A 27,688-nucleotide genomic window follows, 5' to 3' on the forward strand; every position below is an offset into this window, starting at 1 on the left:
TTGTGGCTTTTAAAATTCTGTCTTTATTTTGTATGTTAGGTATTTTCATAATAATGTGCCTTGGTTTGGGTCTGTTGTAATTTTGTGTATTTGGAGTCCTATAGACTCTTGTACTTGGTTTTCCATTTCATTCTTCAGATTTGGGAAATTTTCTGATATTATTTCATTGAATAGATTGTTCTTTCCTTTGGTCTGTTTCTCTAAGCCTTCCTCAATCCCAATAATTCTTAAATTTGGCCTTTTCATGATATCCCATAATTCTTGTAGATTCTGTTCATGAGTTCTTACCATCTTCTGTTTGGTCAACTTTGTTTTCAAGATTAAATATTTTGTCTTCAATGTCTGAGGTTCTGTCTTCCAGGTGTTCTATCCTATTGGTTATGCTTTCTATGGAGTTTTTAACTTGGTTTATTGTTTCCTTCATTTCAAGGATTTCTGTTTGGTTTTTTTTTTTTTTTCAGTATCTCTAACTCTTTATTGAAATGATCTCTTGTTTCCCGTATTTGCTCTTTTAACTGTTGATTGGTGCGATCATTTAATGCCTCCATTTGCTCTTTCATTTCATCATTCAATGCCTGCATTTGCTCTTTCATCTCCTCGTTTGCTTCCCTGATTGTTTTAATCATGTACATTCTGAACTCCCTTTCTGACTTTAGTTCTGCTGTGCTGTCATTGGGCTTTATTGATATAGTATCTAGGTTTGTTTGGGACATTTTCTTCCCTTGTTTTCTCATATTGGTCAGATATCTCAGTGGGACTCTGAGATATTGCAGATTTCCTCTATTGGCTTTTAGTGTCCCTGTAGATTTCCAGTGTATCACCCCCCAGCCTTCAGTAGCCAGAAGTCTTGGAGGAACTTGATAATGCAGTGCTTCTGAAGAAAGCTGCCCCTAGCCCACTACTGGGTCCAGGGCTTGGAGCTGCCTTGTGCGGAAAGGCTCTCACTGGGCAATCTGCTCCGAGAAGCTAGCCTTGAAAGGCGCCTCCCACCGGAGGGAGCCGGGCTGCTTGGGGAAGTCCCTGGCTGCCCTGTCCTGGTCCCTGAAGCTGCCTGTGGGCCAGATCTCACTGCTGGCGGACCTTGTAGCTGGTTCTGTGCAGAAAGGCTCTCACTGGGTGGCCTGCTCCGAGAAGCTGGCCGTATGGGAGCAACCCACAGCTGGAGTGAGCAGGGCTACATGGGGAAGACTCTAGCTGCCCTGCCCTGCTCTGATAAGCCACCCCTATCCAGACCTGCCGCCCAGGCCGAGCTTCACCCGGTGGGGGAGACTCACCCCGTGGCTCTATTTTAGTCCGAGTCTCTCAATGCCTCCCCTTCTTGAATCCTGGGTTCTGGAGCGACTGGAGATGCAGTCACCCTCTAGTCCGCCATCTTGGATCGCCCTGTGGAAAGAACCTGCGGCCGGAGTGGGCAGGGCCACTAGAGAAGTCTGTGGCTGCCCTGCCCTGGTCCCAGAGTCTGCCTGCGGGTCGGAGCTCTCCGCTGGCTCCAGGACTTGTGGCTGGCTCTGTGTAGAAAGGCTCTCACTGGCGGTCTGCTCCGAGAAGCTAGCCTTGAAAAGCGCCTCCCGCCGGAGGGAGTCGGATTACTTGGGGAAGTCCCTGACTGCCCTGTCCTGGTCCCTGTAGCCTCCTGCAGTCCGGAGCTTGCCTCTGGCTCCGGGACTTGGAGCTGGTTCTGTGCAGAAAAAGCTATATTGTCTTAATTTGAAACCACAAACTTCACCAGTACAACTTCTCCCTTTTGATTAAGTATTAAAAAACCAGTTCAGGGGATTAAATAGAATCTTAGAAGGGCTATCGGGTACATGAGAGAACTGAATGAATCCAAATAAGTTAAATCCTTGGGCATGAGCAGAAAGCAGGAGTAAGTAAAAGAAGCCAGTCAGTAGACAAAAATATGGCTGGCTGATAAAGAAAGTGCTGGTGAACCTCCATGACCATCCCAAAGGAGAGCTACCTCAGGTCCCAGGAACCATAATTCCCCTTAAAACCAGCTTTTCAATAGTTCTTGTTCTTAGATTTCTAACTAATTTTATTTATTGCTAAAATAAATCAACTTTACTTTCGATATTTTGAGTAGGATATATACTTGAAAAAATAATCTAACTTGAAGTCAGTGAAGTGATATAGGTACTTGGGTAATATTTGAATGGATTTCAGTGAAGAACTATCTTCTAACCATGGTTCTCTAGAGTCTGGTTTTATAGCAGAAGGATATAAATTCAGTCACATATCTTAAAACTTGTGACAGTGCAAATCCCAGATGATCACCATGAAATTGGGGCCCAGAGATCTTCAAGGACTCTAGTCATGGATCTCAAAATTTGGGTTTAATTGTCTTTCTTCAATCTTACCAATAATCCTTTATGTGAAATATATCCCGACACACATGTATTTGTTGAAAAATTTGTTTGTTCTTAATTATCCTCCCAAATCAAGATATCCTGTCTTCCCAGAACCCAATCTTATTTTACATATAAGGTGCAAAGGATTTAAACCTTGCTCTGTGGGAACAAAGCAGTGAGTCTTTATCTGTGGGACCACCTCAAATCTTTGGTTCTAGTATACTAAATTCCAACATTTCTTTAGGATATTATTTTACATTTGTTCTCTGTATATTCTTGTGAAATTCCTAATATCATAATTTTCCAAATTCCTAATATTAGAACATTCTTTTGAAATAATATTTCAAATCATAGCATTTCAGCATAGTGCATTGCAAATCTTTGCCAAAGCAGATTGGATTTGGGCATTAGCCCAAAGTCTGAACTTTAAAGAGATGTGGAATGTGTTTCAAGAAGTCCTAAGGTGAAAACTTGAAGCTGAATAATGATGAGCTCTCTGTTTGTATACAGTATGCCTTTGTGAAGGCATAAAAAGATGAAAATAGAAGTATGGATTATGTAAAAAATTGAATTATTTAAGTATAGTTGTGCCTCTAAATGTGACTTATTTAAATCTCCAAATATTGCTTTTTACCACTTATTTCAAACATTAGATGAAAAATCCATATATGCAGAAAATAATCAGTTGTAGGTCAAGTGATGAGGATAACATTAGAGACTAAAAAAAGAAAAAAGAAAACAAAACAGCAGTGGCCTTCCCTCAGAATACAACCCTAATTTTATCTGGGCCACAATGTACCCACACATTCAACCACATTTCTAACTCTTGCATCTAAATGTGGCTATGTTCTGGCTGAAATATGCAAGCAGAAATGTTATGTACGACTTCCAGGAAGAGGTGCCTCAGTGAGAAAGATGCCTAATTGTTTCTTCCATTTCTCCCTTCTAAAAGTTGGAGCTCAGATTGTGATGGCTAGTCATCTGTCACTACTGGGATGGTGAGGTAACCCTGAGAAATGAACAGCATAGTTCCATGTAGTTGCTTAGTAGCCCTGAACTGACTACCACTCAACTTCCATGTAAGAGAAATAAGCTTATTTTGTTATGCTTTCCCTGAACTTTTTAAAATTAAATTAAACCAAATCCTAATGGATTCAATAGCCTCACCTATAAGATATTCTTCTAGGGCTATGGCATAGGTAGTCAGAGTAGAAAATAAATGCATTGAATCTTTCTAAAAAATAAAACCTGTACCTTCATCTTCTGCCTGTTTTTCCAGCTCTTATTTTTTTAAGGATAGATCTATTTGGGAACACTATCATCATTTGAATGAACAACAAAATATCATCTTATAAAAACAGACCATTATGTGACAAAGGTGGAATTATATAAAAATTGATCATAAAGCATTTCTTTCACATTTATGTTGAATATATAAGATTTAATTAATTATAGTGTAGGGATGAAGAATAATTCCTCCCTTGGAAATCTTTAAAAGGATTTGTGTTTGGAATAAAGTGTATTTTTTTTTTCTGGATGGAAAATAATACACATATGGCTTCCTTGTAACAGAAGAAAAAGCAAAAATACTCCTTTCAGAACTATGTCTCTATTACTGTTATTGTCTTCTATATGCAATTGAAAAAGAAACCCTATCAATCAATTAATTCTACATTTTAAACAGAACTGTCACTTTATGGAGAATGCTGAGAATATCCTCTCCTTTTCCTTAAATGTAGAAGGCATTTGTGTGAAAAGAGGAGGATCTTTATTTCCTGAGAGTTCATCTATGCCTGCTGGTTATTCCCCAGCTCAAGTCATAATCTTGTTTGCAACATCATAATCATTTACCCAGTAAACAATCAGGGTGTCACTAACAAAGAATTATGACTTTAGGTAGGGGATAAACTACAGGCACAGATGAACTGAGAGGAAATAAACATTGTTTTCATGCAAATGTGGCTAGTAATAAATAACCAGGGATAAAAATTATGATGAAACAGAATATCCTATAAAAACAGGTTTGGGAAGGTATAAATAGTATGTTTTAACTTTTCTGTTCTCTGGAAGCATGATGTAAAGAGTGTTTATAAAATGTTAGTAAAATTTTAGTATTTAAAAGCTTTTAACTTATACTGTAGAAGTAAGCTGCAGGCATATGGATCAATGTTTCAGAAAGAATTTTAATAAGACAATTTTAAGTATCTAACTTTTAATGTAAACACTAGCATTATGCATCAATCAATCTAATTATTCAATTCACTGGGAACACTTCCCACTTTTGATGTTGAGTGGATTTTGTCCATTATGTATGTCTACATGACCCTAAATTCATATACCACTATTAATTCATTCATATATTCAAAAATTATGGCAGAAACTCATGAAAAGTGATAATAATTAGCATGGAAGAGACTTTTCTGGCTCCTAAAGTGTTTCTGCATTCTTAACCTCATTTTGTTCTCACAACATGACTGGCAACCTGAGAATAGATCCTGCATTTCTCTTATTACATACATTGTATCTTCTTCCCTTGGGAAAGTTAGGGACCAAGAAGGTTTATTGCTTGAATCCTGCAAATTCATTCACTAATGACCTTCCAGTTGAAGCTAGGCATTGGGTGGGTCTGTGCACAATGGCCAACTAAATGAACATAGCACCTGCTCTATTGCAAATTTTAATGAAGTAATAAAACATATCTTGAAAAGCACACAAATGTATTAATAAATGATGATAAAGAAAAAAAACAGGATGTCATGAGGAAGAATAAAGTAAAAGGACAAGGGGAACTAATTTGGATAGAGAACAGAGAAAGTTCTTTTAGAAGGTATATTTTGATACCTAGAAGATGAGAAATAGCATGTGCCAAAACCTGGATGACATGAGCATTGTTTAAGATCTTTCCAAAAACTGAATCAAAGAGACAGAGAGAACTGCTTTTTCTGAATTCATGCAGTGTTTAAAATATCTGGAGTGCCTTATTACAGAGGTTAAGTCATTTTTAAACACTCGTTCATTTAAGAAATGCTGTCTGTGCACCTCATATATTTGGCATATTGTTAGGCAATGGGTATCAGACAATACTGACCTGTGTTGTGTCCCCTAGAGCGCAATACACGTGAATGGCATCAGGGGATATCAAACACCACACTGAAACCACCAAATACAACATAATAACAATTTGTCCCCATTGTTTGGATGTCCAGAACTGTTAAATTATGGAATTTAATATGGCTAATAGAGAATTAGGAGAATCTGGGTTCAAACTTCCAAAGACCAACATACTCGTAAATTCATGTGTTCATTTATCCAGGAGTTATTAGAGGTACATTGTACTAACTACAGTATTAGAAATGTGGTTGACATTCTTCAGGAATATCTGTAACTCTTTCAATTCTGTAGTCAGAATTAGGTGCAGGCCTTTAACAGCAATTTTAAGCTCAGGCTCCAAAATGAGAGAACACACTGCAGCCGCTTCAGGCAAAGGTTCTAATCTTATTTAGTTTTTAGTTCCTCATTAGACTAATAGCAATGGAATTAAGGAACTTTTCTAAATGTGTAGTTATGGGAAGCAAATAAAGGGAGAAGGAAATTTGTTCTTCTCTGGCCTCATGTTTAATTTCAATATCCTATTGGAAGTCAAATGATGAAGTCTATGTGGCACTTTTCTTACCTCAGATTTTGGCCAGAGATGAAATAATGCTGATTAATCATCAGCTTAATATTCATTTCAACATTCTTATATTGTAAAAGATAATGACATCATATAAAATCTTTCTGAGTCAGTTCATAAAAGACTAAAGCTGCGACTGAATACATAGAAGAAATCGTAGTGGCCCAATCATTCTCTAACAAGAATAAGACAACATACTTCCTTCACATTGAGGAAAGTACTTGAATTTTATAAATGCATTCCAAGGAACAATTTGCTCCTTCTTGAGAAAAGAAGAAAAAGTTGTCATAGAGCAAAGGAGAGTCAAGAAATTTAAAACTTTAGCAGATATACTAAAAGGGAAAAAACCATTTTTCCTATATTAACAGATGGAAAGGCAACCCCCTTTAACTACAGATAACCGAAACTCAGAGTCAGAGCCTCAGGACGAGATGCCAGAAGGGCTTTTCATATAGGTAGTGAAGATTCAAGAGTGACTTACTGTTATGTCTATGGGATTGTGATAAAGGAAGTGTCATGAGGAAAGTAAAAGTTACTTAGGAGTCATGGTCTTTTTGAAGATACTTACTTTTTGCAACATTTTCCTCTGACAATTTGGTTTTCTTGATTGCTTATTATCCACTTATATTGTATTCAATAAAGGACATTGTTATAGTAGAAGGCATAGAAATGGCTATAAATCTCATCATTTTCTAACCTGTCAGTAAGTGATAGTTGCACGTTCCAGTGCAATTTATTGATGCCATGAGAAAAGTATCAAAGATAAATTTCCACTGAACAGTCATCTGTCTTGTATAATGGGTTACTGCTCAGAAACACACAGAAGACAAAAGAGTTTGAATCCTGAGACATGAGACTGTTTTGGTGAAAGTACAGCCAGACTTCAGAATATTTTTCCCAATGTCAACAATTTGCACAAGGGAAAACAATCTTAAAATGGCCCAAAGTTACAACCACAAAATCATGCCCCATGAATTCTCTTGCTCTTTTTTCTTCTTCCTTATGTGAAACTTTGAACCCCGGGGTCTATTACTCAGAATCACCAACAAAACACTTCCAGTGGGTTAATTTTCTTTGAATATGTTATGGTTTTTATAGGAGGTGTCCCCCAAAACTTCTGCATTAATGCAGTTATATTCAGAAGTGGAATTATTGGATTGTGAGAGCTGTAACCTAATCAGTTCATCCCTATTTAAACTGACCGACTGGGAGGTAATCACAGGCATGTCAGGCATGCCTAGAGGAGGTGGTCACTAAGGAAATGTCCTAGAAGTTTGCATCTGCCAGGTACCCTCTTCTCCCTCCTCTCTCGCTTCCTGAACCTGCCATGAACTGAGGAGTTGGACCCTTCTGCAGTGATGTGCTGCCTCATCTTGGGCCCAGAGCAACGGAGCTGACCATCTATGAACTGAGATTTCTGAAACCATGAGATCTAACAAACTTTTTCTCCTCTAAATTTTTCTAGTTTGGTAGTTTGGTCACAGTGATGCAAAACCTGACTTTGAAAGTCCTTCAAACTGCCTGTGTTAGCATTCTCCACAGAAAGAACCAATAGTGAATTTGTGTGTGGGAGGAGTATTATGGAGAAAGAGAGATTCATTCTAAGAAATTGGCTCACACAGCTGTGGCACTAGGAAGTCCAAAATTTGCAAGCCATAATGTCAGACTGGAGACCCAGAGGAGAACTGTTGCTGCACCTCTTGCCCAAAGGTGAAGTAAAGACAGAATTCCCTAAACTTCAGAGTATCTCAGCTGTTTCAGATAGTCAAACAATGTTTGAATAAGGCTCACCCATATTGTGGAGAAAAAGCTGTTTTAATCAATGCATACCTATATGTTAATATCATCTAAAAAAATCTTCACAGAAACATCTACAACAATGTTTGAACAAAAAATTTCGGACACTATAGACTAGTCCAGTTAATATATGAAAAAAAAAAAAACATAACTTTGGACTTCCCCAAATAAGATCCTTTTTCCCCAAATAAGGTCTTTTCAGTGATTTACTAGAAAAGAAAGGAAAATAAAAAAGAATATGACAAGTATGACAAATATGTCTGCTTCATTTTGTGTCCTTTATTTCTTTTTTTCCTTCTAGCATCAACTTTTGAAGCTACCAGAATTCTATAAAATGTCAAAAATACTACAGGGGGAAAAAAGGCACTGTAATTAGAGGCTCAATTGATAATTTTGACTACTATGACATAGTTGTCAAATGTACACTATATTTTTATTGACAATTACTTAAAATATAATTGAACAATTAAATATTATTATAAATATAATCATGTTCTGTCCTATGGTAGGTTTCATAGACATAGTTATCACTATTATTTCTTAAAATTTACCAAGTTTTGCTAAAATAATCTACAATGTAGATTAATATTTGACATACAATATATCATTTGGAAGAAAAAGACCTTAAACTTAAAATTTCACTAAGTTTTATTAGTTTACAATCCTTGAAACATCAACGACATTAATAATCCAAATCTCCAGTACCTGGACAGGTAAACACTTAGTTGCTTTTTTTTTTTTTTAAGTTGTGTGCTTTATTCTGGGTAACAAATGGAAAAGTAATGAACAAATGATCATTACTTTGACCATGGTAGTGTGATGACATGTTGCTTGTCAAGGAAATCTTCCTCCTCGTCTGTACTGCTCTCAGAAAGTGACAGCAAAGATTGCATTTCAGTATCTTTTCCATAAGAGCTGGAAATACATTAAAAGATCAATACACCATATACAGAAGCCAGTTTCAACTTTCATTTATCTTCTGATCAATACTACATGCGTTGAAGTCATTGGAAGCAAGCAGATATGAGGGGACTGTACCAGATTGGGGCCATAATTTTCAATGTGCCCAATATACCAAGCCTCGTTTTAATGAGAAATTCTCATCATTCTCCCTCTCCCAAGAAATAAAGCCACAATGGAACCAAGGAGGGAAAATTTTATGGTCTCTGGTTGTCTTTCATTGATGATTCAGAAAGCACTTCAGAAACTTGCAGAGCCTCAGGGTTATCATTAAGAACATTCATCATTACATTGGCTGTTTAATAGAATTCCAATGAATAGACGGCCAGATAAATCACTTCTTTTGTGTACAGTAAATTAGGACTATGTGGCTAGCCAGTCAAGACATGCCAAAGACAAAATTAATGAAAGCAATTATTTGTTATTTTATTTGGTGGCATTTTATTGTGGGAGGGGCAGAGACTGACAGAAGCTTTAGCACATAGGTATATAAGGATTAGAACTAGTATATTACATACATTTTGGTCCAGAGTTATCTAGATTTCCTGCTCATATATGCCTCTAATAGGAAATACTTTTCCCTGTGATAGATACAATTTTTTTTGTTTGTTTGTTTGTTTTTATTGTTGTTGTTATTTTCATGTCCAACACAGGTTAATTCAGCAGATCATAAACCGGTCTGTGAACCAGAGCAGACACAACTGTGACAAAATTTTCACTCATCCAAGAAGAAGAGAGAATATAAGGAAAAGGTAGAGACTTTTTCATGACAGTCTTAATTTTGAAGAACTGTGTTTTATTCTGTTTGTATGGTCCCCTTCTATTTTTAGTATTAAATGCCCTTTCTTTTATGAAATGATGGTGCGAGTACACATAGTTTACTTTGCTTTAGTAATCTTTTTAATGAAAAATAGTAACCTCATACTGATCCTTTTCTTTTAATGCAAGTAGTGTTAAAAATGCAAAAATCCAAGAACCAAAGTAAATGATTTCCTCCTTGAGTAACTAACTTTGATTCCCTTTTACTGCAATATTAAACTTCAAACCAATCAAAAGAATTTACAATTCAAAGAGACTTTATTTTACACTTATCTTAGTCCTTCTAAATGGAACCATGCTCTATTTCCAAAAATTCCAATATATCACTTATATACTGATGAGATAGACTACTTTTATGAAGACTTTGTTAGTGAAAACTAAATTCCTTTTAAACTGATCATCATTGCTGTTATTTCCTTACATAAGGAATAAGAAAATGATACAAATAAAAATGTTATATTGTTAATAATCTAGAGTGTATTTCAACAGAGAAACTTCACAATATTCTATTCTAAAAATTTTACTTGCATTAGGTACGTTTCTACTAATGCAAAATATTGAAATTTATTGAGTTAATTAACTCGGGTAGAACAATTGTTTTTATTTCAATATAAGAAATTGAAATGCTGAAGGATTACTAAATTCCAGATGTCTTTCCATTTTTATGATACACATTGCTCAGCAGAGAACTATCTTTTGACATTAAAGCAACAACTTTTATAAGTCTTTTACTAAATCCTGGTAAAAGCTCAACAAAGGAAGCAAATGTTTTACTAAGAATGGTTATATAAATTACACACATGAAGCTACTTTTTATTTATAAAGATAACAAGTTAGGGCTTGTTCAAATTTTACTATGCACTACAAATTGCAGTATTAACTTACCTTAATTCTTCAACTCCACAGGGATACCTCATAGGTGAGCTCTTTACAAGGGACTCTGTGGAAGTCTGACTTACACTCAGGGAATGGATGTTGAAGGCTGGTAACTCTTCTGAGGTAAGGTTGTAAAGCTTTTCTGAAGGATCTGAAATATTTTATTTCATGCATTGTCAACACATAAATTCAAGAAACAAATGCTCAGCATATGGTGCTGGAAATTTACCCTGAATAAACTACAAGTAGAACAAAGAGGGTCAGCACAGATTTTTAATCATCCCTCATTTTTCTAATGTTTTTAGCTGATAGAGTGTGAGGTAAGTTTAATCTGAGATTCCAAATCAGGGCATGAGGTGTTGGGGGTGCAGCTCAGTGGCAGATCTTTTTCTGAGAGTGTGCCAGGCCCAGGTTTAATTCATAGCACCACAAGTAACCAAGAAAGAAAAAAGAAAAGAAAGTCAAATAAATTAGGGTAGGGGTATCAAATCACCTTAATCTTATTGATTTTTTAAATGTATATTATGCTTATGAAATGTGTCCAATGTCCTACGAATTCACAAGACTTCAAAAGAAAGGAAGGGATCTTCTATAAAGCTGGAATACTGTGCAGCTCCTGGACTTGCCTGCATGTTAGACACTTCATTATGTATTCTTTTCTTCTAAGAAATAAAAGCTTCACCCCACATACTCTAAATAAAAGGTAAGCCTTGGCAAAGCTGCTCTTTCTTTTTTGGCTTCTTTCCTTTGATTGGGTAAATAACTGTTTATATTTGAAGGGGACAAAGACTTATATCATCTCCCTTTTTATCAAGCTGGCTTAAGATTCAGCTGAGGTATGGACAAATAGTGCAAATTAAATAAACAAAATGTTTAAGCAAAGGTACCTTTGTATAAACTATCATAAATTCAAACAAATAAATATCACTGCAATAAAAAAGTCTTAATACCTTTTTTAACACTGATTAAGTTGTAAAAGCCTTCTAACTTATACATAAAGTTATATTAAGATGATTTTTTTAAAGCTGTCAAAATTACTAGGTACTATTTTTCCCTTCACTCTTACTGAAATATCAAGTATACATCCCTTTGGTCAGAAGCCCTAACACCAAGATATAAGAGTTCTACACTGGACTCAACAGATTTCCTTCCTTCCTTCCTTTTTCTCTCTTTCCTTCATTCTTCTTTTTTTTTTTTTTTTTTTTTCCTTTGTGGTCAGTAGTAACTTACAATTTTTTGAGCAAGTACAGATTCTCCAAATGGAATGAAAATTACATTGTTTTTGCTGAAAGACAGACCTCAATACATTTATAGATGGAAGGGTTCTTAAAATTATTCAACCCTGTGACTTCCAAATTATGATGCATGTATAAATTCGGTAAGTTTAGAATGAAGTTCCTATCTCCACCATCATTGAAACAATTAGGACCACTTTATCTGATCTAGTTAAAATATGATGATTCTATGTAATATTAATTGGGGGGGAACCCAAAAGATTCTTGTACTAAAAATTTTCGAAAGGACCTAACTACTCACATCTTTACTTAGAGATTAAAAAGGTGGGGACCCAGAGTAAACTGCCTAATGTCACATGCATAGAGGAAGAGCTAGAACTAGATCTGAGTTCTTTTAAGTCACCAATATTGTATATCACTGTGTTTTAGAATCTTCAGTTTCAAGGTATTGTTTTCTCTCCTGTTTCCCACAGGTGAAAGAAGATAGTGCCCAAGGCATGTTTTCATGGTCCAGTGAAAGGAATGCTCCCACAGAACAGCAGTCGGTTCAGGTTTTAGAACAGGTAAAATTCCAATTTGAAACTCCACAGTGAGGTTTAGATCTAAGGAATTCCAGCAGGAGAGGTATTCAAACTATTAGATGTCTGAGTTCTAATTAAATGAGTATAGAGCTAATTCAGATAGTGCAAATAGAATAAGCCTGCTTTGTTGAATTATTAATTTTCAAAATTATGTTTTAGAATACTATGTGAAGTTAACAGGAGCAAAGGTGACGTCACTTGACTTTAAGAAATGGAAAAATCAAGACAGAGAAAAACAAAAACTGTTTACAAAAACCCTATTACAAGTTAGTGTTAAACATAAAAGTCAATTATACAAAAATCTCAGTATTCCAATTGTTCTAAAACTGGGCCAGGTAAGACTGGATTGACATTTACAATAGAAAATTTACTTTAAAGTAGGAATTCAGCTGATGGGGAATGGATTGACAGTAAACATTTCCTAACCCTAAAATAAGTTGATGACCTCTGGTCACTGAGAAATCTCTTAATCACAACAATAAGCAACTAAACAAAAGGGGAAAATCTGAGTAAAGAGAGTTCCAGGGTGCATTTCTGAAACTAAACTCATTTACAACACATATATAAAACTGTGTTCCGTGGGGAAGCACACATTCATCTGAATTTTAAAAAGGAAACAAGAACAAAAGAACCAAAAACAAGTAAAACTTTCCAAGAATGGGAAACAATCAGGCTATTTCTTAACAAGGAACAAGGAAAAGATAAACAACTCATAAAATACTACCTAGCATAGCTACACCTCCACTTACCAATATTTAAGATGTGACAGGAACATGCACCCTGTGACCTGTGAGCCCCACTCCTAGTGCTTCAGCCTCCATCTATCTTCCCCTACCCCACTATGCCTTGTCTTTACCCCTCCTTTTCTTATGTTTTCCATATATTAATCCCTTTACTTTCACTCTGCCCACACCCTCTCCCTCCAACATGGTCACAGCATTGATTTGAAGACAGGATTTCACATAATTTGGGGGTCATTGTCCTGCCTGTGACATGGGGATGGACTGGCCTGTGTAATGGTCAATTTGAATTATCAACTTGATTGGATTAAGAGATGCCTATGATTAAGAGGTTCTGGGTGTGTTCATGAGGGCATGTCTAGGAATGATTAGAATGTGGGATAGTGATAGAACTGAAGTGGAGACCCTCCGTAAGTGTGGGTGGCACCACCCAACAGGATGGAAGGAGAGCTGGAAGAACAAGGAAGCAGATGCAGATGCAAGCTCTGCTCTTCTTGAACAGGTTCTTGATTGCTGCTTTGATCATCTGAGGATATAGAACTCTTGCTTCTTCACTCTTCCAAAGCGGACTATGCCAGTGATTATCCAGGCATTTCCAGAAGCCTTGGTATCAGACCAGGGTAGCACTGTCGATATTTCTTGTTCTAAGGCTTCTGCATATTAGACTGTGCAGCTGCTGGTTCTTCCAGCTCTCTAACCTGCAGAAGGTCATTGTGGACTATCTAGCTTCTGGTTGTGTAAGTCAATCTAATAAATCCCCTCTTATAATCATACTTCCTGTTGATTCTGTTCCTCTAGAGAACCCTGCCTAATACAGCCTGGGTTTGTGTCTTGTCTCTGCTGCAAATGCAGGGAAGACAATGTGAAGCTACCACTTTGCCCTGAGCCTCAGGTACTGAACCTAAAAAGGAGAAATTACGAATAGCATCTGCCTCAACTGCTTCATGGAGCAGCTATGAAGAACAAGTGACACAGTGTCACATATAAAATGGTTATTATTATTCATCCATTGCTTCATATTCCCTTTATTGATTTTTTAATATGTCAGTTTTCACTTGTATGTGCACTCAATATCTTTTCTGTAATTTAAATCACCCTAAAGCAAGAAGGCTGCCATTGTAGCTCATCATAATCTGGCTGTCTTTACAAGGGTTATCTGGCTTAATTGCTAACTAAAAAAAAAATCTTTATTGGATTTTTCAGCTTAATATATTAATTGATGATCAACCTATGAAAAGAGACCCCAGTGACTCAAAAAGCCACTGCTACATTGCTTTATTTCACAGACAGAATGGCTACATCTGCTGGTACCAGATAGATTCTTATTATGTCTTCCTTAGGAAAACGGTACTTTCCTCTCTTTAATTACTTGGTTCAGTTAACTACCTGTGACTTGGACAAACATAAAATTGCTGTTGGAATGTAAGGTCCCCAAATCCTGAAGCCACAACTCAGAATGAGTTTGAAACAAATGAATCATTTTTAACCTTTGAAGAAGTAAGTGTTATGAAGTATGTTATGATTGATTCTTTTTCATAATGCACATTTTCTGATATTTTCCAAAATTCTTCAGTCTATCATGGCCAGAAACTAACAAGGTGCCTTAGTAAATAAATTATACTGATATGTTGAGCTCATTAAAGAAGTGATCATAGTGTTGTTTATACCCTTGTGGAAGGAATTAAATGGCATATAGATAAACATAATCTTCAAAGAAGCCCATAAGAAAGCATAGTTAGCTTTCAAAATTGACTAAAATTTGAGCTACCAAGAACACCCTACCATGTTGTCTGTAGAAAATAACCTACTGGTTTCTTATGTAAGTCATGAACTTTTTGAGGACTCACCATGTGTTAGGCACAGTTAAGTATGTGTGTAGCTGGAGATTCATTTTCCTAAATGTAATATTTCATATGTAATTTTATTTGGTCATCAATTTTTACTAAACACTATTTTTATACACATTTCATCTACTGAATCTGATGCAAAGAGATTAAGATAGTAATATGCCCAACATCATGAAGCTACCAAGTGATGGTATCAAGTTTTAAAACCAGACTTCCTGATCCTGAGCTGGACTTTCAATAACCCTGGTTTGCTATCTCCAGTGCCCTGATTCATCAGGAAGTTGCTCTGCAACCTGTAGGTATGTGTATACACACACACACACACACACACACACACACACACACACAGACACCCCTCTGCTTACCCAGCTACTTCTGAAATGGCACTCTGATAACCACAACAATCTGAATCAAAAGAGAAACAGATTATTAAGTGTAGTTATTTTCTGTCTTTTATTCTCCCAGCTCCTTGGCACAATTGTTATTTCACAGAGCTTAGAAAAGAGAAGTGGATGTATCCTAGGGCTGACAGAAAACAAGTCAGAAGGGCTACTGCTCACAACAATGCAACATTCACAGGAATGGAAACACATTCACATTTGCACAAGAGTCAAAATGTGTATCTGGGTCTGTGTGAAGTCAAATGTCCTAAGGAGTTCTTCTAGACTACTTCCTGAGTAGAGAAATAAGGGTGGAATTTTTCTAATTCTAATGCTAACCAGAATACAAAGACCTTGTGCATAATCAGTGAATTTTCTACAGTGAGGTTTTATTACACAGTAGCATCTGTCACCTTATTGAACGTTGGGTTGACTCAGCTGATGTGTCATCCATTTCCTTCCACAGAGCTTCAGGTGAACCTCTTAAAAAACTGTGTGCTCACTCAAAGCCAGCTCCCCAATGGAAGAAAGTCAGTCCTGGGTGTAGTGAGCAAAGGTGTTTGTGTTCTATTTCTAGACATTCAGCAAAGCTCAGGTCGTGCCCATGTTGCTCAAGGTGTGCTTGCTTTCATATATAAAAATTATGTGTTCCAGTGAAAATACTAGTGTTTTAGTGGTAGTGGTGAAAATGAGTGACGAGGGAAAATAGGCACATCAGAACCAAAACAATAAGGAAAAAGGAAAATCTGGAATGGTAAGAAAGAAGACTGCTGTTTGTCAACTAAGGTATTTCACTTTTAAATAAAGTATATAAACTTATGAAAACAAAAAATCCTTTAATTTCTGATTAAAACTGTATGGTTATCCTTTTACATTTAGTCCAGATCTGACATGCTTCAATTCAAAATTGGCTTTTAATGTGAGATTTACCTCCGTGAAGATTTACATTTCATTTTTAGTAACTTAGAGGAAGGTAATAAATGAAGGTAAAGAAGGATCTTGGATTCTTCTTCTTTAGCCCTCTAGTGAAAAAGCAAAAAAATTAAAAGCAAATCATAAAAGCAATCAAACAACAACAAAAACATGGATACAAGTTCACATAATAAAGTCTGTCAAGGGTTAGCCGAGCAAATAACAAGAGTCATTGAGGTATGCCTGGGTACCATTCCTGTCCACTGTGTCTTCACACCCAGTGCAGAGACATCAAATTAAATAGGTAAGCAAGAGTCATCAAAGAACTGAGAAGTCTCACCAATGTCACCTAATTTGGAGAAAAGTGAAAGGAAGTGAGGAGAAAATGTTTCAAATCCTTTTAACGTCTCTATGACTCCCATCACAAGATCTTAGGAGAAGCAGAAAATTACAAACCTGCAGATGTTCCCTTAGTGACAGAATATACTTGAAGCCAGGTCACATGATATTTGGTATTTAATAAAATTGAAGAAAAACAAAGCCCAGGTGCTTCAACAAAGGAGACAGTTTCCTGATCCTATCCTCCTCCCCATACTTTAAGCTGGCTGGATACAGACAAGAAAGCAAGACTCAACCCCAAACAGTAGCTCCAAAGAAAGACTGATATCAGTACAGGGGGATTTGATTTCAGGGGGGATTTGTCTCATTGTTAACAGAAAAGATAGAAGACATGAACAAAGCCATTGACAAAAAGCATGGGTAGGTGAGATACAAAGAAATGGCACAGCAACTATCTATGCCAACAAACTAGAATCAAGAACCCATAGCATGCAAAAGATGACAAAATGAAAGACTAAACTGGTAGAAAATAGAGATTAGGACCATAGGAAAACCCCTCCCAAGTTTTTTGCTACAAAACAAGGAATGAAAATCAACCTTTGATAAAGATCAAAACTAATCCCAAATATCAAGCATCGAAAGGGAAATAATTAAATGACTTTCTATTCCTGGATTGGATCCTGTGCTAGAAAAAAATTGAGCTGTAACAAACTTCATCAATTTGAAAATTAAATATATCTTGTGGAATAAAAAAATCATGTTTTGCTATTGTTCACTTTCCTGATGTTGATTATTGTACTCAAGTAAGCAGTTTTCTTGTTTGGGGTAAAGACACACTGAAATCTTTTTTGGTAGAGTAACAATGTTTATAATATCCTCTCTAATGTTTCAGAAAAATAAATGTGTATGGTGTGTTTATGTTTTGAAGTGGGTGAAGTGTATACATGTATAAGAATTTCTTGTAATGTTCTTGCGTTTTTGCAAATTCTCTATAAGCTTCAAATTATATCAAAATTAAAAGTTACCAAAAAATGTCAAAAAGAAAGGTAAAGTGACACCTATAGAGAATGATTTTTTTTAAAAAATCAAATGCTAAAGAATGAACTACAGTCAGGTGAAAAGTAAAGCCATGATATAGAAGACAACATTGAGATAAATCACAGTAAATAAAAAAGGGAAATTACAAACCAGCTGAAACAACTGAAAAAATATACATAATATATTGTTTAAAGAGGATCCAACATAAAAGAAAACAGGTTTCTCAGCAGGAAAAAGTCAAATGGAACACAATAGCAATTCAAAGATACAAAAGCAGAAAATTTATTTGAGAATAAGAAGAAATTCATTCTGAAGATAGAAAGAGAAGACTGCTATTTTAAGAAATGCTGAATTATTGGCATTAAAACAGTCCTGGTCCAGTTGCTGAATTTTAAGGACTAGGAAGAAAATTCTGCAAATATTGAGGCAGGAAATAAGTCTATCATATCCAGGACAGAGGGTAAGACTGAAAAAAATAAATAAATAAATAAAAGTAAGTTGACTTTAGATTACTTCACAGAAGAATTCAGACAGAAAATGATAAATCAGTATGCACAAGGTTTAAGATGGCCCAAGGCCATTACTCTCATCCAGTTTGCAGGCATTCTCAAATAGGAACATTTCAGGTAATAAAGCTACCAGGAGCCCTACCTACAGAGAAAAACTGAGTTATATTTGTCCAAACAAAATTTAAAGGGGAAAAACTATGATTAAGAACTAATTAGCACCACACTCAGGGTCAGAAGACAGGGTAGAACTGTCTACCAAGTTCAAAGTAAAGGAAATTGTGAAACACTAAAGAAATCTAGCCAACATGTCAATCAGCCACAAAGATAAAAGACAGATCTTATCAAGGATTATATCAAACCTTCCAGAGATGAAACAAAATAAAAGGCTCAAGATAGGATATCATAGGGAAAAAAATGCTGCTAGTAAGCAAATAATACATTTCAACAAAAAAGAAGAAAGTGAAAAGAATCCTTGATAAAAATAATAAATTAAAATTATCACACAGGTGTATTCAATACCGTCTAGATTACAATGTGGTTTTTTAAAAAATGAACAAACTGAAGATTCCTCATCTTTTATTTTAGAGATTTATTAGTTATTTTCAGAAAGTAAAACAGAAATGGCTTTGGTTGCTCACTGTTTCTTTTCACATTTTTCCTTAATTTTAAAGGGATATTGGCAAAAGTTAAACTGAATTATAGAAAACCATCAATATTCCTCTCTTTTTGTCTACAGAAAGGTAATTTCATACACCTTAAATAATATTTTTGTGGTGAAAAAAAAATTTGTCTAAATTGAGGTAGGAGTTCAAGGACATCAAGATGGCAGAGGCTGGGTGCAAGAAAAATGCCAGCCAGAGTACAAGTCAGGGAGATGAATCATCATGACCTGTTTATTGTTAAGTTCCATTGCCGTGGCAACGCCCACAATGCAGGGCTTACCACCCTAATATCTCCTGCCAGAAGTTCTGTATGTGCAACATGTATTATAATTAGGTGAAAATAAAGTAACCATTTGGAACAAATAGAGAAAGGACTTCAATCAGGCCTGCAAGGAGGAGACAGAGATACAGCTCTGACTTTAAGACAAAACTGGGGCCTTGAGTCTCTCTCTCAATGGGTTCACTCTGCTCTACTATTATTTTCACTTTCAATAAATCAGTGCTCTATTACTTCTTTGTCTTGTTCAAGTCTGTTTAGGATTCCAAAAACCTGGACTCCAATTGGACATCCCACTGATACAGAAATGTACAATTTCCCTTGGTTTCATTTCCATTTTCTTTTCTGTTAAGTGACGCATTTCATCTATTTTAAAAAAACATGTAGAGAAGTATCTGCTTTTATAAAATTATCACTTTCTTTCCTTCAATCTATTCATCCTTCTAAATACATCTTCTTTTTGTAGTTATAATGCACATTAAAATTAATGATGTTTGCTTTAACACTAGTAAGATGGAGGGAAGTACAAAATGGCAGAACACAAGCACCCAGCACTCTCCTAGTCCTCCATGGGATAGAACCAAAGCAGTATGTGTCGTTGTATGTGTGTAGAGGTGAGTGGCTGTGGGTGAGCCTGTAATTCAACAGGCGGAGGAGACCTGAAGTTTTAGAGTCTAGGCGTATTTACATAGAAAAGAAACAGTACACTGGCTTCAAGGACAGTCTTGGCTTGGGGAAAGTTCGATGATGCAGGGAGCTGGGCTGAGATGTGGAGGAGATGGGAAGGCACAGCCCTCCGGAAGAAGCCAATTGGTGAACTTGCCCTCTGAGAGGATGAGACCAGTCACGTGGCTTATCTGCAGCTGGGTACCCAGACTAAGGAGGCCAGAATCAAGGGCTACAGATCATATAATTCTCACCATCACCCTCCCAGCTCAGATCTTTGTGCTTTAATTGCATCCTGCCCTCACAGTCATCCACCACCAGCTTACACCCTTCACTTCAAACCTGGGCACACACTTTAAGAACCTCCAGAGAGAATGCAGGCCTGGAGGAGCCTGTGTTCAACATTATCTTGATCAATCAGGAAACCTAGGGAGGAAAAATTTCAACCAGTTACATCTGGAATTCACTCCAGCACAATACTTAGCAGGTTCTCCAACTAAAAGAAATGCGACTGAAAAATCCCTGTCAAAGAAGACAGGCAGAAAAAGTTAGATTGGCAAAGCCTGTGAATAGTTCATGCTCCATTCTGAGCACCTTGAATAGAAGGAATTATTTTGTTTTTTATTATTTTATATTTTATATAATTTTTTTCTTCTTTAGTTTTTATTTTTACCTCACATATTTTTATTCTATAACTTTTTTCTTTCTATATATTTTTAATTTTTTTTGTTTTAGTTTTTAGTTTTTTCATTCTTCGTTATTCTTTTTTTACATCACTCTTTACATTTTAATTATTTTTTTCATATTGAGGATGAAACCCAGGTATCTGTGCACATTGGGACAATGCTCTGCCATAGAGTTACATTCCCAGCCCCATTGGGAGGAATTGTGCCTAGCCCCAGTCATGGTTCATTTCCTCTTGAATCCTGGTAGACACTTCTACAAGAAGAATGAAAAAAAACCCTCCCAGTCATTAACTCATTCCAGCTGGACACAGCTACTGGAGATCTGAGGACACCTCCATAGTAGCAGAAGAGAAGAAAAAACACAACAGTTACTGACACAGAACATACCTGGGTCCTCTATGGCTACTGAAGCCTTACTTGCCAGACTATACACTGCTGATTAGAGTGTCACATAGCAGGGGTTGTGATTCTGGCCCTATTTCTTGAGAAGCACCTAGAGATACACCCATGTGTAATTACAAAACAAGAGCTTTATGCCCTTCACTACAAGTAGGGCACCTATCATCAGAATTGCCTTCAGGTGGGTTGAGGATAAGATTCAGACCTAGAGCACTAAAGCATGTAGAAGGTCCTGAGTTTGATCAGCAGTATTGCAAAACAAAAAATACAATGAGTTTTTAACATTAGCTTTCAAGTAGCAAAATCTGTATCAATAGTTGCCTGGGGAAACCTCCAACATCTGGTAGGGGCTACCACTCTCATTTGCACGGGATGCGATATAGAGTGTGCACCCCATAACTACTGTGGCACACAGTACTTCCCTGAGTTACCACCCACTCTTTCAAGACCTATAGAGAAAGTAGGTCTTTCCAACTCTGACGTGAATAAACGCTTTGTCAAAACCCATGAGTCACAATGAAAGAAACTACAAGGAGATTATAACTAAGTGCTTTGTTGAAAATAAATGCACATCATCAATAGAAAGCTGCATACCAAGAAGACTATTACATAAAAATTAAAGAAAAATATATCCTCATAGTTGCATAAAACTCAACATAGAAACATGTGAGGTATAAAAAGCAAGGTAATATGAAATTCATAATTCTCTAGGAGAAGATTCCAAAGATATCAAAGTGGATCAAGTGTCAGATAACAAATTCAAAAGATGATTTTAAAACACTCAGTAAAATACAAGAGAATACAAATACACAATTTGATGATATAAGAAAGACAATATGAATGAGAGATGAATGAGAACTTCAATAAAGAGATGGAGATTTTGTAAAGAACCAAAAAGAAATCTTAGGAATGAAAATTTCAACAAGTCAGATAAAAATCCTCAACTAAAATCCTCAAAAACAGAATAGATCAAGGGGAGTTTGAAGACAAGTATTTTAAAATATTTTATTTTAAAATAGTTTATTTAGACAGTAAGAGAGAAAAAAATAACAAAGAATGAAGAGAGCCTGTAAGATCTCAGGACACCATTAAAAGATCAAAATTCTAGCTCATGGGCATACCTGAGGAAGAATAGTAACATGTAGAGAGCATAGAAAGTCAATCCAACAAAATAAGAGAAAATTTCCCACAAAATTTGGGAAAGAAAAGAGCATATAGGTACAGGAGGCACTTGGAACCTCAAATAGACATGACTAGAAAAGAACCTGTCCAAAACATATTATAATTAAATTGCCAAATGTATAGGACAAAGAAAGAATAATTGAATGCTAAAAGAGTCATATGTAAAAATAAGCCAATTAAATTAACATAAGTTTTCTTAGTAGAAGCCCTACAGGACAGTAGGATAAGTAACAATATACTTCATGTCCTGAAAAAAATAACTGCAAACCAAGATTACTATTATATCCAGGTGAGGCTATCTTTCAGAATTGAAGATGAAATGAAGACCTTCTATGATAAGCATAAACAAGTAGAATTCAAGACAACTAGAGAGCATTACAAAAAATGCTTAAGGGAATCCTAAACCTACAAGAGTCAGGAGAGATATTCATCAAGGTAAGAGCATGTTAAAGAATCAGTCCCATTAAAGGGAATATATAGGAGGATGGAACCTTGGGAAAAGGGAAGTAGTGGGACTAAATTAGAGCAAATTATAGTCCATGTGTTTCTTATTATGTCCAAATGACCTCTATTATTATATAAAACTACAACAAATTGACAAAAACAAAGAATAAATCCCACTAGAGGAGTAAATACACAGATAAGAAATAGGAAATAGTTAAACATTATCAATAAAATAAACCCTCAAACTTCTAAGATGACTAAGACAGGAAGGAATAAGCAAGGAATATTGATAACAAACAGAATGGAAACAACATGATAGGGAGAATATAGAAAAAGCATTTGTTAAGAATTAAATTGATAAAAGTCCTGAATGAATTAACTATAGAAGGAAAATACCTCTACATAATAAATGCTAGGCATGGCAAACACATAGCTAATGCCATACTCAACAGGAAAAAACTGAAAATGTTTCCACTAAAATCAAGCACTCTTATTCAATACAGTACTAGAAATTTTAGCCAAAATAATCACTTAAGAGAAAGAAAGGAAGGCATACAGAGAGGAAAAGAGGAAGTTGAATTATCCCTGTTTGCAAATAATGTGATTTTATATTAGGTTTTAGAAAAACCTAAATACTCTACAGCAAAGACTCTCAGAAATGATAAACAAATTGGTAAACTATAGGATACAACATCAACAGGCACAACCAATATCTTACTTATATACAATAATGAACTCAATGAGAAGGAAATCAGGAAAGCAATCATATTCAAAATAACCACAAATAAATAAATAAGCCAGGCATGGTGGGACACACCTATAATCTTAGTGATTCAGGAGGTTGAAGCAGGGGGAGTGCAAGTTGGAGGCCAGTCCTAGCAATTTAATAAGACCCTGTTCTCAGAATAAAAAAATAAAAAAGGACTGATAGTGCAGCTCAATGGTAGAGTACCCTGGGTTTAATCTCTGGTAATGAAAAAAAAAGAAAATACACACACACACACACACACACACACACACACACACTTCGGAATAAAACTAAAAATGTGAAAGATCTCTACAACGAAAACTAAAAAACACTGAAGAAATTGAAGAAGATATTAAAAGATTGAAAGACCCTCCATGTTCATGGGTCAAGAGAATTAATACTGTTAAAAATCCCAAAGTGATCTACAGATTCAATGCAATCCCTATCAAAATTCCTATTGTTTCCTGAATAGGACTCCAAAAGCACAGTAAACAAAGGCAAAGGTTGACAAATGGTATCACATCATATTTAAAAACTACTGTATACCAAAGGAAGCAATCCACAGATTGAAGAGACAATCTATGGAATACAAGAAAATCTTTGCCAGCTCTTTGGCAGAAGATTAATATCTAGAATACATTAAGAACCGAAAATACTTAACATCAAAAACAAACAAAAAGAGCAATCCCAAATGATATAAACAATACTTCTCAAAAGAAGAGACACGGATGTCAAATAAATACATGAAAGGATGGCTCATCCTTTTGTCATCATGGAAATGCAAAGAGAAACTACAATGAGATTCCATCTTACCCCAGCTAAATGACTATTATCAAAAAAAGCAAAATGTAACAAAAAACAGATACTGGCCTGGATGGGAGGAAAAAGAATGCTTATACACTGTTGGAAGTATAGTTCAGTTCTGCCATTATGAAAAAACTGTATGAAGGTTTCTCAAAAAACTGAAAACAGAACTACCATATATGATTCAGCTATCCCATTTCTGGATGTATATTCAAAGGAAAAGAAATCACCACAAAACAGAAATACCTGAACAACCATGTTCACTGTAGCACTATTCACAACAGCACCTAGGAATTACTCCATCATAATGAAGAACGATACCCTGGCATTTCAGTGGAACAGGAAGACATAGTGTTAAGCAAAAGAAGCCAGACACAGAAAAAGAAGCATTGCATGTTTTCTCTCATATACAGAAACAAACAAACAAAAACTCCTCAAAGTAGAAGAGGGACTATAAGGTACTGGGAAGGGGGATAAGGGCAGTGGGGAAAGATGGTAAAGCAGGAGGGTAGGGAGGAGAGAAGAACCCCAGATGAATACAATCAATGGGTGGCACATGCATATAAGGAAATATTATCACAGTGAATCCTATCAATTTGCACAATTAATATGTATTAATTATAATAAAGAGTAGTGAAATTTGTGGGTCTTTTAACTTTCTTTTCGTATTTTTTATTGTTTTCAGTTTTCAAATTATGATATATCATTTTCAGAAAAATAGCAAAGTTGTTTTTCAAAAGTCAGTAAGGGAAGATCACTGATAGGAAAAGAAAAGAGAGAGAGAGAGAGAGAGAGAGAGAAGAGCAATGTAGAATACACAGAACCCGAGAATTTTTAGCCTATCTCTTGGATCTGCAGTTGACTTCCCTCAAATTGTGTGAATGACTTTCTGATGAAATTAAGAAGATTACTTCCTTTGATGTTTTGTTATTCAATCAGACCTTTGCACGTTCAAGAATGTGGTCACCATTTGCCAGACTATCCCCACCGAGGTGGAAAACGGCACAAGTATAATTTCTCCTCAAACTGTGATTTGCTAAAGAGCAAAACTGGCACATCTGGGTACTTGTTAGATGTGCAGAATCTCAGGTCCCACCCTAGACATAATGACTCAATCAGAATCTGCATTTTAACAAGATCCCCAGGGGATCTATGAATACATTAAAGCTACAGAAGCACTGCTTTAGAAGCTCAGTTTTAAACAAGGGTATTGGACAGCAGCTTTCCTGAAGTTTCAGTGATTAACCCTTCACTGGGTTTGCAGAAAGAGAAGTATGTCTGTTTTTGGTTTTGATTTTTCTGAATTCACGGAGATCCTTATGCCATAATTCAGCTGTGCATTCAGTTAGGTTAGGAGACCACCTCTGTTGTGGCTGGGCAGCAGTGCATTTTATAACTTTTTCAGGGTGTTAGCAAGATATATCCAAGGAAACAGACACAAAGTTGATGGCAGAAGAAGAAAAAAACCTGTTTTGTTTGCTTGCTTGTTTTTTTTAGAGTAAGATGAAGAATGAAACAAGGGGCAAAGTTAACATTGTTGAAGTGGAAAAAAAAAATAGCATTACCTTCGTGATTTCTCAGCACATTTAATTCTTTTTCCAAACTCTCTAAGGTTTGTTGATCAGCAGTGTTATCTAAGAAAGGTTCATTCTGGTCAGTTATATCAATATATTCAATTTCTAAAATTTCAGAAGCAGCTCTAGATAATGATCGAACAGTTGCACTTCTTGATCGAGGGTGAGAGGATGAAAGGCAGTTGGAGCTGTTTTTCACAGAGTTGGAGAGTGGTAAATTTGCTGTTGAAGGTCTCTGTGACTTTTGACCTAGAACAAAATGAAAAAACTCAATCATTTGTTTTTAAAATTCATAGAATTTAGCAATATAAAATACAAAGCTTCCTGAAGATAGAGCAGTGAATTTAATGCAACAAAATTTATGAGAAAATCGGGGTGCGGGGGATAGAGCTCAATGGTAGAACACTTGCGTGGCACAAGTGAGGTTCTGAGCTCAAACGAAGAACGAAAACAAAAAGAACAAACAAAATATGGATTTCAAAGATTATCAGTAAACCAACTTTTGATTGTTATCCATTGTCACTAAGACAAAAAAAAAAAACCTGATTATTTTCCCTATTTTTCTATATTTAGAAACAAATTGATTTTAATGATCACTAAAGCAAAATATCTATAACACAAGTCAACTTCAGACCACCACAACACCCAATCTTATAGTCCATCCCAAATTCAAATACTATGACATGTTTCTTAAATTTGAAGATAACAAATGTGTCTAGTAAGAGAAACCTATAGGATACACAAGCTCCCACTTCCAAGTGAACCAATTTTATTAATAGTGTGTGATTTATTCTTATATCTAAAAATATGGAGATTAAACCATTCAACATGCAAAATCTGTGTGAAATTTTAGAAAAACACAGGTTTTAAACTAAGTGAGATCACATCTCTAATTCTCCTGTAAGAAGTCTGATCTAAGTCTGACCTATCTCCCGTGCACTTTTCTTTCTCTTGATTCTACCAATTCACTCTCCATTGCCTTAAGGGAGCTTTAGTTTACAAGTTCCAGAAGCACAGACCTAAGTCAGGTTATTACGCTGTTCAACTAAGACAGTCACTCCTTTATCTTGATCTGTTTCAAAGATGGTTTAGTTGGTTACTTCAACATTAATGTTTTTTTTTCATAATAGGTAAAAGAATCCTTTCAAATCCTATACAACATAACTAATTTATAATTTTGTATTTCTCACAAAGTGCTCTTTAATAAAGGCCAAGGAAATTCTCAAGGAACCGATTTAAAAATTCATAGCATAAGTAAATTTTTAAATGTACTGAATTATTTTTCTAATTTAGAAATATATTTATAAAAGCATAATTTATATTATCATTTTGCATTCTCTTAACAAACTGGTTTTGTGTAAAATATTGGATTCTTTAAAGAATTGCAATTGTCATGCTCATGAAAATCATGATTTGACAGAACATATGCTATATAACATTAGACCCACTCTATTGACTTAAAGGAAAATGCAAAATTCAAAAAAGTGGTTACAGGCAGTCATCCCATATAAAACATTTAATGACTATTGAGTTCATCTTTTTTTTTTTTAGCTTGAAAAATCTACTTTGAATATAGCTAAACCCTAAGAAGCATCTGGTTACAGTCTGTAATTATTTAAGCAATTAAAGTTGAGTGAGGTTAAGTTCCAAAGGGCACCAATTTTTAATGAACATTGAAGAAATTAATTTTTAAAATAATTTTGTTGGAATGAAATTAGGAATAAATTAAAATAAGCTTCTGACCCTTTTGTGTCTTTTTATGCTCAGAAACAACTGTGAAGAAAAACAACTAATAAAAAATGTGCTTATATGTTAAAATATATGTATAACATATAAATGTCCTAAAGAATTATTTTAATGACTAGAATTTAGACGTGGTTTCCCCTTTTATGTATAATATTGCAAAGAAAGTGTGTTTCATTCACAGTCATCAAGGAAAACTAGTTTGTCACTCTTATATAATGAAGGCACCATAGAAGAGTAGCAGAAGCACTGGCAGCCGGTGGGTACCACAGGAAATCTCTATAGAACTCAGAGGGCCTGGATATATGGGTAAACCACACTCTTCTCTTGTACAATATTTCTCAGTCAAGGTAAAGCTTGAAAGAATTTAGTACTCTTATTAAAATAAAACAAACAAAAAGATGATATTATTAGTAAGAAGTGGACTTCTGCCAACCCAGAAAAATATG

General features: G+C 35.6%; 1 protein-coding gene across 4 annotated transcripts in view; it reads right to left on the minus strand.

Moving 5' to 3' along the window:
• Positions 1 to 8,547: 8,547 nt before the first annotated feature.
• The window catches only part of Zbbx (zinc finger B-box domain containing), a 138,922-nt gene continuing 119,781 nt past the window's right edge, over positions 8,548 to 27,688 (minus strand). For all 4 annotated transcript variants that reach the window (XM_047564471.1, XM_047564472.1, XM_047564469.1 and 1 more), the window contains 3 exons: positions 25,488 to 25,745; positions 10,483 to 10,624; positions 8,548 to 8,733 (listed from right to left, as the gene is read on the minus strand). In XM_047564471.1, coding sequence (XP_047420427.1) covers positions 8,616 to 8,733; positions 10,483 to 10,624; positions 25,488 to 25,745 — 518 coding nt within the window. In that variant the 3' untranslated portion in view covers positions 8,548 to 8,615. The remainder of the gene's footprint in view (positions 8,734 to 10,482; positions 10,625 to 25,487; positions 25,746 to 27,688) is intronic.

This window comes from Sciurus carolinensis, chromosome 9 (assembly GCF_902686445.1).
Source record: "Sciurus carolinensis chromosome 9, mSciCar1.2, whole genome shotgun sequence".
NCBI lineage: Eukaryota > Metazoa > Chordata > Mammalia > Rodentia > Sciuridae > Sciurus > Sciurus carolinensis.